Source organism: Pan paniscus, chromosome 6 (genome assembly GCF_029289425.2).
Source record: "Pan paniscus chromosome 6, NHGRI_mPanPan1-v2.0_pri, whole genome shotgun sequence".
Lineage (NCBI taxonomy): Eukaryota > Metazoa > Chordata > Mammalia > Primates > Hominidae > Pan > Pan paniscus.
Genome location: NC_073255.2, coordinates 6971862 through 6983946, shown reverse-complemented (window position 1 = coordinate 6983946; position 12085 = coordinate 6971862). Strand labels below are relative to the sequence as shown.

The 12085-nt window shown below is 59.9% G+C and overlaps 1 protein-coding gene across 17 annotated transcripts in view; it reads left to right on the top strand.

The window, feature by feature from the left end:
- Positions 1 to 12085, top strand: part of MAD1L1 (mitotic arrest deficient 1 like 1) — a 425682-nt gene that overhangs the window by 215200 nt on the left and 198397 nt on the right. For 14 of the 17 annotated variants that reach the window (XM_055115663.2, XM_008973147.5, XM_063605596.1 and 11 more), the window contains one exon: positions 6632 to 6772. The exons of the other annotated variants lie outside the window; for them this stretch is intronic. In XM_055115663.2, coding sequence (XP_054971638.1) covers positions 6632 to 6772 — 141 coding nt within the window. The remainder of the gene's footprint in view (positions 1 to 6631; positions 6773 to 12085) is intronic. 17 annotated transcript variants of the gene reach the window in all.

The window sequence follows — 12085 nt, the reverse complement described above, 5'->3', positions numbered from 1 at the left end:
TAAGTGTGGAGTTTTTGGTATTTTTCCTGCTTGATGTTCTCTGAGCTTCCTGGATCTGGGGTTTAGATTTGACAAATCTCGGCCATTATCACGGCAGATACTTCCTGTGTTCGCTCCTCGCCTCCTTCTCCTTCTGGTTTTCCTGTCATGAGTAGGTTCCGCCTTCACGGTCATCCCACTGTTCTTAGGTAGCCTCTTCTTTTGTTTTCATTGCTTTTTCCTCAGTGCATTTTAGTACGGGAAGTTTCTGTGGACCTGTTTTTACATTTGCTCATTTATGCTCTCATCTTTATTTTTATTCCTATACTTTCTGCATATGTTGTTTGGTTTTTTTTCATTTTTTATGTTGGTTAGTTAGCTTGCTACTTTCAGTTTTAGCCTTTCTACTCTAACCATTAAATTAATACATTGTCTTCTAAGTTATTCATTCTTGAGATTGTGCCACTGCACTGTAGCCTAGACGACAGAGCAAGACCTTGTCTTAAAAAAAAAAAAAAAAGTATTCTTTTTGCTTAGGCCGCTGTCGTCTCAGATGAAGTTTCTCCTGTCTTGTGTGTGTTTTTAACTAGAGCCTGAAGTCCGTCCGATGTTTTCCTTCCTTTGTCTCTGCCCACAGCCACCGGGTCAGCCTCCCTCCCAGGAGGCCCCTAGACTCCGGGTACCAGGGCAGCCCGGGCAGGTGAGAGAGGACCCAGGGAGCTGGCTTTGCTCTCACAGAGGTGGGGTCCTCATGGTGTTCTGCTCTAGCTTGTTCCCATGATGTCAGGGCCGGGCGTCCCCCTGCGGCTCGGTCTCACAGCTGCCGTGTGCCCATGGCGTTCCGTCCTCTGAAGGCTGCTGGGAACTGCAGGGTCAGAGCCGCAGGAAGGCAAGGGTGGGGGCCGCATGGTGCTGGGGCCGGGGCCGGGTGCACGCCTTGATGGGAGTGCTGGGGTCACGCTGGGGCTGTGGATAGCGATCTCGGGCCTCGTGAGTTCCTCCTTCCGGCAGCCCAGAGCGGGGGTTATGCCCCCCCGATCATGGAGAGCCACTTCCAGTGGTCTCACCAGTGAGGCTGTCCATGGCACTGCCTCCCCGGGCTGGGCGCTGACCCCGGGACTGTAGGGCCGCAGGCTGGGCGGCTCCTCTGTTTGCAGCAGCAGCCGGGGCTCTGCCCCTCCGTGGTCCGAGCGACAGGGCAGCCACAACAGCTCGCAGCTGCTGAGTCCTCTTCCCTCAGCCCTGTGCCTGCCTGGCGGTTCTGAAGATCAAATGAGGTAACGTGTGCTTAAGTCATATGTAGCATTAGCATGCTGTGCTGATGTCACCAATTAAAATCTGCCTGAGTGAATCATACTTGAAAACAGTCAGTTGTCAAAAAAAAACTTCGTTTAGGGGCAGCAGGCCCAGGAAAGAGAAGCGAGGGACAGACAGGAGGCGAAGCGTTCTGTAGTTCGTTGGGGGGGCCAGGGCATCTGGCCCAGGAGCAGGCGTGGGCCGAGCACAGGGACGCCGCCTCATGTGCACTCAGCACTGTGGCGTGGCGAGGCGAGGCGTGGCGTGGCCTTGCGTGGGGGGTGGTGAGGCGTGGCCTTGTGTGGGTGGAGGGTGGCGAGGCGTGGCCTTGCGTGGGGGGTGGCTGGGGCTGGGCCGGGCAGCCTGACCCCCACCCCCAAGCCCTGTGGCCGTAAGTGGCCCTCCTTGCTGCCCTTTCCATTGACGGATGCTGTCTCCATGTACTTATTAATCCTGGTGCACCTTTTAAGCACTCTTTGGGGCAGTCGTGCCCCCGTTTTGCACAAGGAGGGTGGGTTCAGAGACATCAGGTCCCTTGCCCAAGGTGCACAGCTGGTCTGTGTCAGATTGGAGCGCAGGACTGTCTGACCCGCGTGGGTCCTCCGAGGCGCTTATTACTGCCGCTTTCACCTGTCATCATGTTCTCGATGGGCCCCACGGATGCCACAGTCCTGCTCATTTGGGAAACGACCGGCCGGGATGAGGGGTCCAGAGAGAGGCCTCCTGCCTCTCCCAGCCTCTGTCCCAGCAGGGCCTTCTCCTGGTCTGGGGTGATCTTGCTGCTGGGGTCACAGCAGACCTGTCCAGGCTGGTGACTGGGGGTCTGGGGAAAGAGTGGGCAGAGGACTCTGGGGAGGCGGGTGGCAGCGAGGAGATGGTGCCGGCGTCAGTGGGCAGAGCCGTGTCTGCAGCCCCACGTTCCCGCCTGAATCTATTCAGTTTCTTGTGGTGGCTCCATGCGTCGGGAGAGGTAATTAGAACAGGGCTTTTCAGCTATTTATGATCATACATTTCCTTTTCTAAAAAAAGGAGAAGTTGTGGAGTGACTCAGAGTTGGGTGGAGGTGGCTGAGCTGAGGTGGGATGGGCTTGGGAAGAGGCCCTGCAGAGAATGTCGCATGTGCAGAGCAGCCTTGGAGCCCTTGCAGAGCGGGCCTCGGCCTTGGGCTGAAGGGGGCGGAGGGAGGGAGGCAGGCTCCACAGCACTGGTGGCAGAGGCCAGGCGGGAGTGGGTGGTGGAGGCTGGGTGAGGGAGGAAGATGGGTGAGGGGCTGCTGCTTCATTGGAGGGGGCACGTGGTACTCAGCTTACTTCTGGGCTTCTCTGGAAAGTGGGGGTTGGTGCTGGGGCTCTAAGGAGGGGCCTCTGCATATGGAGCTGCCTGCCTGCCTCACACAGTCCCTTCAGGCTGCCACTGACTCCCAGGAGGGAAGCCCTCTGTGTCCATGGTGTGGACTTAGGGAGTGCTGGGCGCCTGCCTCACCAGGCGTGGCCATGGCCAGAGGCTGTCCCCATCGTGCGGGACGTGCCTGCCCCACCTGCCTGCTCTCCTGGCCATCTTTCACGAGCAGCTGTAGTCATAGTGGAAGAACCAGGCAGACAGCAGCGAGGACAGAAGTGACGACCGTGGCTGCCACGCATTCATCGCCTGTGTATGCGGGTTCCGTGTGCCTGGTTTTCTGTGCCATGCTGCATTTGAACTTCGCAGTGAGGCTGAGGCGTTCTCTGCCGTCTCCTGTGTGGTTGAGTGTCCTCACACTCAGAGAGGCTCTTTGTTTTTCCCAAGGTCACACATCTAGTTACGGTCCAGGCAGGATGTGGGCTTCGTTGGGTGTGTGTGTTGGGTCTGACTTGGGGGCTGGCCTGGGCATGCACACCTCAAGTGACCGCTGCTTGGGGGCCATGGGGCCGGTCTCTGCCCACTGCGGTGCCTCCGTCCATATCTCCCCTGCCCGCAGCACCTCCAACAGGGCTGGCCTCCTGCAGTCTCCCGCTCCTGTGGGTGCTCTCACCACCCGCAGCCCTGGTCTCTGTCTCGGCTTCCTGGTCTCGCTGCTCTGATCTCCCCTGCCCTTCCCAAGCCCAGGCCCAAGGGCTGTGCCCTGGGTTTCTTCTTCCAAGGGCACTGGGCCCTATTCTGCCCACTGTCTCAGCCCCTGCTGCCCAGGTGTCCTGCCCCCTGCTATGGCGTTCTCAGCCTCTTTGGGAATCTGTCTCTCATTGCGTGGGAATCATCGGCATGCTTGGGGCTTATACTCAAAAGCTCCGTGGTAATTAGCGCGCTGGAGCACCTGCTGATCAGGGAATGAGCGTCATTATCTCTCTTGCTCTTTCGCAAGGGTCCTCTGGGCGCCTACTCAACGCTGTTCCCTCTGATTGGAGTGCCCTTCCCCACCGCTGCCTCCCAGGGCGCCCAGATCCTTCCTGCAGCCTCCCTGGGTGAGCAGCCCCTCTGCCCGACTATCGCAGGCCAGGGCAGAGCCGCCCTCTACTGCTGCCCCCGGCCCCCATCGGCCGGTGTATCCAGGGCACCAAGGCCCTGTCCTCAGCTGACTTCTTCCAGGTGATGCCGACTGCTCACCTTCTCCTCACATGGCCGTTCGTTGCATGATGAGCACATTCTATTCCTTAGAACCGGGACGTTTCTGTACCTAAGGAGGAGCAGCCAGTGGACAATGTGACTCTGCTGGGTGCTTCTTAAAGCGAGTCTGGGACGCCCCCGTCAGCACTGCCAGCCGCCTGTTTGTTCAGCAGTTAATCACCGCATTTGTTGAGGTGGAAATGAAGTGGACTTGCCCGCAGGTGGCGTCAGCTGTTGAAAAGTCATAGCAAGTCACACCCACACCGTGCCTGCTCTTTCACTACCGGTGACAAAACAGTTTCTTGAAAGGGTACAAACAACAAACTTTCTAATGCTTTTCTTCTGTGCCAGCCAGTGCTAGCCTGGAGTTATGCTGAAGAGAGCCGTCACGAAGAGAAGCTCTCAGAGATTTACTGATCAATAAAAGAGACAATTACAGCTTGTTTACCAAGGGAAGTCCCCCGCCCCGGCCTTGCAAGGCGTCCGCGCGTTGGTACTGACAACTCCGGTAACTGGCTTGAAACGATAAAAGTCAATGGGAAGATATAGGATTTCAATAAGATTATGACACACGATAAACCTTCCTGTGCAAACAAATTTTCCACAGATACGTGACCCGTTCTAGTTGGATTTGTAACTTTAATTTCTCACTTATTGAATTTTGAATTTTTTGTCATCAACTAATTATGAAGTCCACACCAGGGTGGCACCTGTGTCCCTGGCTCAAGAGACGGCAGGAGAGCCCCAGACGTGGTGGCCTGAGCTCCAGGGTCTTCTGAGAGAGCAGGCCGGGGTTTCCTCAGCCCCTGCAGCCTCGCCCTCCTCGCCTGTGGGGGACAGACGGAGGGCCTGGCAGGGGCCAGGCAGTCATCAGTGCTGGGGAGCACTGGGTCGGTCTCTCCTAGGAGCCAGGCGGGGCCTGGGCGGGGGCTCAGCTTGTGTACGTGCAGACTCAGGAGGCCGCACGGAAGGGACCCTGGCAGTTTTGTGCACTCCGCTTCTGGGTGGGGGTCTTGCTCCCCAGGCTGCCTGAGTGAGCTGGTCTCTATCAGGGCCATGAATTTGCCCTTTCAGCCAGTACTGGTGGGGGCGGTCCCCACAGCTCCCCTGCCCTCACCTGGTGGGGAGCACGCTGGCCGCAACTCAGTGAGGTGGTGCAGGGCTGTGCCGGAGCATTGGCCCCTTGCCCAGCATGTGTGTTGGGAAGGGGTGTGGGCCAGTGGAGACCGTTTCCCGGGTTTGTGAGGTCCTGGCTCTCGCTTCTTGAGCACCTGTTGTTTCCAGGGCAGCTGGCTGGACAGTTAATTCCTGATAGCATCAGTCTTCACGGCCGCCCCATTTCCCATCTTATCAACAAAGGAACTGAGACTTGGGGAGGGAGGTTGAATAGCTGGCCTCAGGACAGAGCTGGGGCTTGAACCTGCATCTTATAGATACCCATCCGCTTCTTCCTGGGCTCTGCTACCCCAGCATCCTCATCCTCCACCTCTCAAGAATGGGGCAGAGCCCCTCAGCAGAGGCTGCTGAGAGCATCAGTTAGATGTCCCTGGGGCACATGTTAGAAAGGCAGATTCCCAGGCCCACCCTGAATCTACGTCCAGGGCATCCAGATGCCCGTGAAGATCTGGAAGCTGCCCTCCCGCACACCTGGGTGGGTGTCTGGAGGACTGGCTCCCTGATCATGTGGTTCCTGTGGGCTCCCGCAGGGCGGGCAGGCAGGAGAAGGTCCCCAGCCTGCGCCTGGAATCTGCTCCATCCAGACTCAGCGTCTGAGACCAGAAGGGTCCGGGGGCTGTGGTTCAGGCCCACACCTGGGGCAGGGAGTGCAGGCAACGGGAGGCCAGAGGGAAGACCACACTTCCCCGCAGCAGCACGTCCTTTTTGGGGGCCATCTTGGCAGCTCAGTTCCCGACCCATGGGCACCCGCACGTTCTGGAGGCAGCACGCAGCTCCCGGGGCCCCTGACTGGCTGGCAGGACACAACTGAGCAGGGGTTTCTGCCCGGCTCTAGGAATCAGCCCTGACATTGTGGTCAGTGTCATCCCAGGAAGCTGAGCCCTGCTGGGCCTGGCTGCTCTGTAGGGATCTGCGTGTGGCCTCAGACATCCTGGGAGCTCTGTGGGAAGACAAGGAGCTCCCCAGCCCAGAGCTGAAAAGCGGGGACTCAGCCTTCCCGAGAGCCCTGGGCGGTTGGACGAGCGATGGGTTTCCTGTCCCATTGGAACGCGGCAGCTTCGTGGTGCACACTGTCCCCTCCCTCGACAGGTCCGGGCAGAGGTCCCAGGAAGAGGGGGACTCACCCAGCTCTGGGCCTGCCCACTGTCGTTTCCCTGGGCCCAGTGTGACTGGGACTCACAGGAGTCACGCAGACCCAATAGAACAGGCTGGGGTGGGGAACCTGGGCTTCTGCCCACTGTGCGCCCTCGCCTTGTGTGTGCTGTGTCCACAGGGGCAGAGGCGTCTGCTCCCAGCCGACCCCGTAGCCATACTGTCAGTACGAGGTGGAGCCCACGCCCGCTGCAGTGAAGGCCTGACGTGGTCAGAGCGGGTGCCGAGGCAAAGCCAGGGCTGCTGGCATTTACTGGGTCTGGGGATGCCGAACTCTGGGGCCCTCTTCACTTTGGTGGGCCCTCAGGGGTGGGCTCTCAGTGCTGGCCTGGGTCCTCACGAGGGAGCCCCCGCGTGACCCAGCTCTCGTGGGGCCTTCCCTGAGCCGTCTCCGTCATTACCTCATCCCCCGTCCCGGGTCCTGATCAGCTGCCCTCTGTGTCCACAGGAGCGGGACGGTATGCGGGCCATCCTGGGGTCCTACGACAGCGAGCTGACCCCGGCCGAGTACTCGCCCCAGCTGACACGGCGCATGCGGGAGGCTGAGGATATGGTGCAGAAGGTGCACAGCCACAGCGCCGAGATGGAGGTGAGGGGCCGCGGGCGTGGGGCTCACGTCGCCAGGTGGGGCTTCTTCCCGGTGGGCCTTGGCAGAGCCTGCGGTGGGGAGGTGGAGGTCTGGACCCCGCCTCCCCAGTTCCCGGCTGGCAGGTGTTTGTCAGGGAGGGTGTCCACGGGCTGCTTCCTCTGCATGTGGATCCACGTTAATTCTCACGATGGCACCTGCAGCATCCTCCGCTGTCAGGGTGTCTCAGGTGGTCCCAGCCTGCAAGCGGATGACAGAGGGACAGTGCCCCTTTGACTGGTTAGGACCGCCTCATGATGCCTGCCAAAGGGGCACTCAAGGTCCTGCCCCTGTGAGGGGCATCTGCCAAGGAGACCTGGTCTCCGGGTGCTCAGAGTTGTTGCCAGGGCTCTGGTCCCCGCTGCTGGGGAGGCTCTGCTGGGGCCTGACGGGCAGGGTGTGAGGCCCAGGGCGCCCAGCTCACTGTGGAACTGGGAGAGGTGTTCCTCCTTGTTGCAGCCTCCAGCCTGCATCCCTCTCCTGGCTCCAGGGTTCTCCCAGGAGAGGTGGCCTCAGCCTTGGCTTCTGCCTTTTCCCTGCCCCATGGGCCACTGTGACGCTCCGTGCCCTTGTCTAGCTCTGAGCAGCTCTCACCTGTGCAGTGGGAAGAAGGAGCTGGGTATCGCAGGGCCTGGGCAGAGGCCACGTCCACACTCCCCATCCACACTTCTCATCTACACTGGGGCCGGGGGCTCCCAGCACACCGTTCCCAGCCTGGAGCTTGAAAGGCCTGTGTTCTCTCAGGATTTGCACCACTTCTCCGTGGGCACAGTGCAGCCCCGCCTGGGCATGGTGGGATACCTGCCAGGGTCTTCTGGCCTCGCTGGCACACGCCGCCGCCGGGTGCCTTACCGTTCTGCTCTGCCTGGCCCTTTACCTGACTGCTCAGTCTCATTGTCACCGTATCCTATGGAGTGGGTGCCGTTGTGACCCGAATTTCGCTCACGAGGAAACCCAGGCCTGGGGGCGTCAAGGGACATGCCCAGGTCACCGAGCTGGTGTGTGACACCGCCAGGCCACGTCTCAGAGGGCCTGGGCCTGTGGTGTCTGCAAGCACAGCTGAACAGCCGAGCTCTGTGAGCTCTTTGGTCTCAAGGGTCACTGTGTCTGGGCTGGGCCTTGATGGTGGAGACTGCGGTGAGATGGAGATGCAGATGATGGCATCGGTGTGGCTTGTTGCCCTGTTGTAGGCTGCTGTGTCCTTTCCTCATTCAGCCAGTGACCAGCTGGAAGATGACCTGGGTCCACCGATGGAGAGCCAGCCTCACAGGCGTGACCACAGCCACCTTCCAGCCGGGCTGCTGAGCACACACAGCAGGCCGGGCCGTGTGCCAGGGAAAGTCTGACAGAGCCTCTGGCCCCTGGAGCTGAGCTGCTGGGTAGGGGAGACATTTAATGAACAAACATAATTCATGTGGGATGTTAGGAGGAGCTGAATTTCTGGAGAAAGGATTGTAATGGAGGGTCTCAGGGAGCTGCGCTGCATGGGCGTCCCAGCAGCTGTTCAGGGAAGATGGGAGAAGGAGGTCGCCAAACTGCATCTAGAAAGCTGCTTGGCAGATGGTTCAGTGGTTTAGAGGGGGCGTGGGCACAGAGGCTCAGGCACTGGGGATGGCACGTGGCGAGAATGACAGGTCCCAGCCCAGGAGGCCCCAGGCCCAGGGCCCACATGCACTCGCTACCCCTTGCTCACATGGAGGCCACGCCGAAGGGCCCTGGGACTATGCCGTGTCCCCACCTATGGGTGAGCCCTCACCACCACCACGCTTGACAAGAGTGAACCCTGGGCGTGAGACCACCCTCAGGCACTGGTACTGCCCCCTGGTGTGTTCTTCTGATGCCCTGCCCCCTCTGTCCATCCTCCTTCCTCCCGCTCCTGGCTTTCCTTTCTGTGTCTAGCCGTCCCGTGCGTGCAGGGCCTGCTGCAGAGGGCTGCACACTGACCTTCAGTCGTCACGGGAAAGGCTAGCTCCGGCTGTACCTGGGAGCTGTCGTAAACCTAAGTGCGTTAATAGCCATCTCATTCCAACACCCTTGGCTCCATGTGAAGCATTAATGAAGAGAGATTTGCAGGGAGGGTCTCTGACCCCTTCTGCCGTCCCTGGCGTTTTCCACGTTGAGCGATTTCTCCAGCCTGTGCTTGCCCTCTGCACTGTGATTGGCTCGTCACGGGCCTGGCCGCGGGCACATCCAGTGTCCTGGGTTCTGGTGTTTTGTGTATTAAGGCGATCAGGGCTGTCAGGGACCTCAGGACTCATTGACCAGATGCTGGCACTGTTTGGGCACCGTGCTTGCCCCCTTGCCGGGCAGCTTGGAGCCTCAGCCCTCACCCTGCTAGTGGGATGTACGTTGCGGACCTTGCCCCTCCCTTCCCATGGTGGGGTGTGGGGGCAGGTTACTCCCCTTCCTGTCTGTCTCCTGGGGTTTCAGGAGAATTAGGCACATGGAAGAGGTGGGCCCAGCAGGGCCAGAGCAGGGTCAGACTCCACCAGCACTGACTAGTCCTCACTGTGGGAGTTCACACGGCTGGTCCTCCCTGAGCCCTCACAGCCTCCTCTGCCCATCCCCCTGGGTACCCTCCAGAAGCAGGCCAGCACCTGCAGGCTCCCCCCAGGACCCCGCTGCACTGGCCCATGTCTGTGTTGATGGAGACAGCCACGGTATCGGCTGCTGGCACAGATTCCAGAGAGGTCTTCCAGGCCCCTGGCTGTTCCCTGAGCCTGTGCAGGTGCCACTGCCCTCTGGGGTCTGTGGAGCAGCCACCACCACATCCTGCATGACAGCGTGACCTGATGCCTTGCCTCATCAGAGGGGGCACCTCCGCGTCAGCTCTCTCCTCCCAGGAGCCTGGGAGAGGTGTCCCTGCCTTTCTGCCTCAGCGGGACCAGGTCACCTGCGGAGCCTGTGCCCTGCCTTTCCCTGAAGTGACAGTTGGGTGGGAGGCTGGGGGTGCCGCCAGCTCCTGGGCTGGGTTCCTGCCTCGGGGGAGCATCTGCTGGGGGCTCCCCACCTCCTCATGGATGTGGCGCAAGTTCGGGAGAACGTGGCCCCAACTCTGGGAACTAAGCATGTTTGCAAGGTGAAGGCGGGGGCCCAGCAGGAGTGCTGTGCTCCAGGGAAGGTTGGGGCGCGGCTGCACATGAAGTGTGGCAAGGGTGGCTGCACCCTCTGTGCACAGGGAGCCCCTGGGGCAGGGACGCCAGCCCAAGCCAGGGATGCCCCCGTGGAGGGCCAAGGGGCTGCTCTGGAGACCCTGCACATGCCGCGTGTCTCTGGCTGTTGGTTTCTGTGAAGGGCCTGTCTCCTCTTCTCCTCACGGTCGGGGGGTGGGGGGCCGCCATCGCCCCAGCCGGGGAGGGCTCCTGACCCCACATAGCCCAGGTGCTCCCCCCGAACCCCCTGCCTCCCTCTCTCCCTGCTACCTCCACCCGGTTTTTCTTTTCTTTCTGTTTCCCGTCTCCTTTTCCCTTCTTGATTTTCTTTCTGTCCTCTGCACGCATGTCTGATAGTTCCTGTCTCCATCTTTCCCTCTCCCTTGGCCTCTGTTCACCCCTCTGTCCCCCCACACACTCCTATGTCTTCTGACCTCGGGCCTCGCAAGCCTTCCCTGGAAGCTTGCCCGGCCCTGCGCATGCCCCTGGGGAAGGCGCCTCTCGGGGCAGGTGAGGATCTGCTACCTGACGGCCAGGTGGGCTCGGGGTAGTCGCCAGCGGGAGGACGCAGCATCGCTCTGAGAGTGGTTCCCTTCCACCCACCCGTTAGCTAAACCAGACACCAGTCTGTTCTCATCTGGACCATGTTTTCATTCCAGCAGAGACGTTGCAGGAAAACAGTGTTGAGTTGGGAGAACCCCAGACCCGTCTGGTGAAGTTTTGCCGTCTTGCACGGTATTATTTATTCCATTTAATAAAGTGGCTGCGGGAGCCTGTAGCATGTGTCAGGAGTCCTCTGTGGATAGAGCTATAAATACGCAGTGCACGCCACCTTGATTCAACACGTTGACCTGATTTGTGTTTCCGATTTATTTAATTAAAACCGATTACTGCGCTGCTGGCCTTGTGGAGGTGTGTGGAGAATCCCCGTTTCAGGTTGCAGGGACTCTGAAATAGTTCCTAACGATTTAGGCAGAAGTGGCCGTCACGGTGTTTCCATCTTCCCTTCCTCCCCGTGACCTCCCAGAGGCTCGGGCAGCTCTGCAAGTGCTGTCACTTGGCTGCCGTGGGTGGTTTGGCTCCAGGAGGGCCGGGGAGAGCCTAATCTTCAGGGCCTCGGGTTGTTCACCAGGCCCAATACTTGTGAGTGTGTTGATGATGTTTCCCTCATTGAAAGAACTTGAGATGACTGTACTGTACGAAGCAGAGATAAAGCCAAAAAAAAAAAAAACTGTTAAAAATCATGCAGTGAAGAAAAGTGGGCCAAGGGGTTTATGGAAATCACCCTGGAGTCTGGGCTGTGGGAGCCTCTGCTGTGTGGCCACAGGTCCTCAGTGGGAATCGCGAGGTGCTGGCTCCATTCCCAGAACGGGGCGTCTGTGCAGTACAGAGCTGCGCTGAGCCGGGCTCCCCGTGACACGCCGGTGCCACCCCAGGCAGCACACACTTAGAGCACCGCTGCCCAGCACAGGAGCTGACGTTGCTGGGCGTGAGGAATAAGCCCAGGGCAGGCTCTGTCCTCTCCACCATGGGAGGACCTGCTGCCACCATCAGAGCATCCCCCAGGGCCTGGGCGTCCACCCCATAGCCTTCCTTGCATCAGGGGCTGCGGTGGAGCCCCTGACCGTGCACTGCCTGCCTGTTGTGTGCTCTGTGGCCAGCGCTGGGCTCACAGTCATCCTCAGACCTCCACGCACAGGGAGAGCTTCTGTGTACAGCCTCACCCGGGGGCAGGTGCTGGGGCTGTGGCCTGGTTAGCCCTGTGGGGACCCTGTGGTGTGCCGCCTCCTGCTTCTTCACGTTGTGTCACAAGCCACTTGGAGACCTGGCCAGGAAGGTGGAGGCCTGAGCTTCCGTCCCATCCTTTTCCACGTGACCGTGACCATGACCACCGGTGGGGCTGCCTTCCCCTAGCTCCAGCCTTTGTACCGTGTGTGGGGTCTGTGCCTGGTGCCCTCTGGTCCTCCTCAGTCCGGCTGTCCTGTGGCTGCTGGGGTCTGTGGCTGCCTGTCCTAGCCATTTTCTGCCATGTCCTGGCTGGCAGGAGTGTTGGATCACAGGCAGCAACTTCTCACCTCAGGATAAAAATAGCCCGGCTGAGGCCTCTGTGCAGCACCTCGGTGGT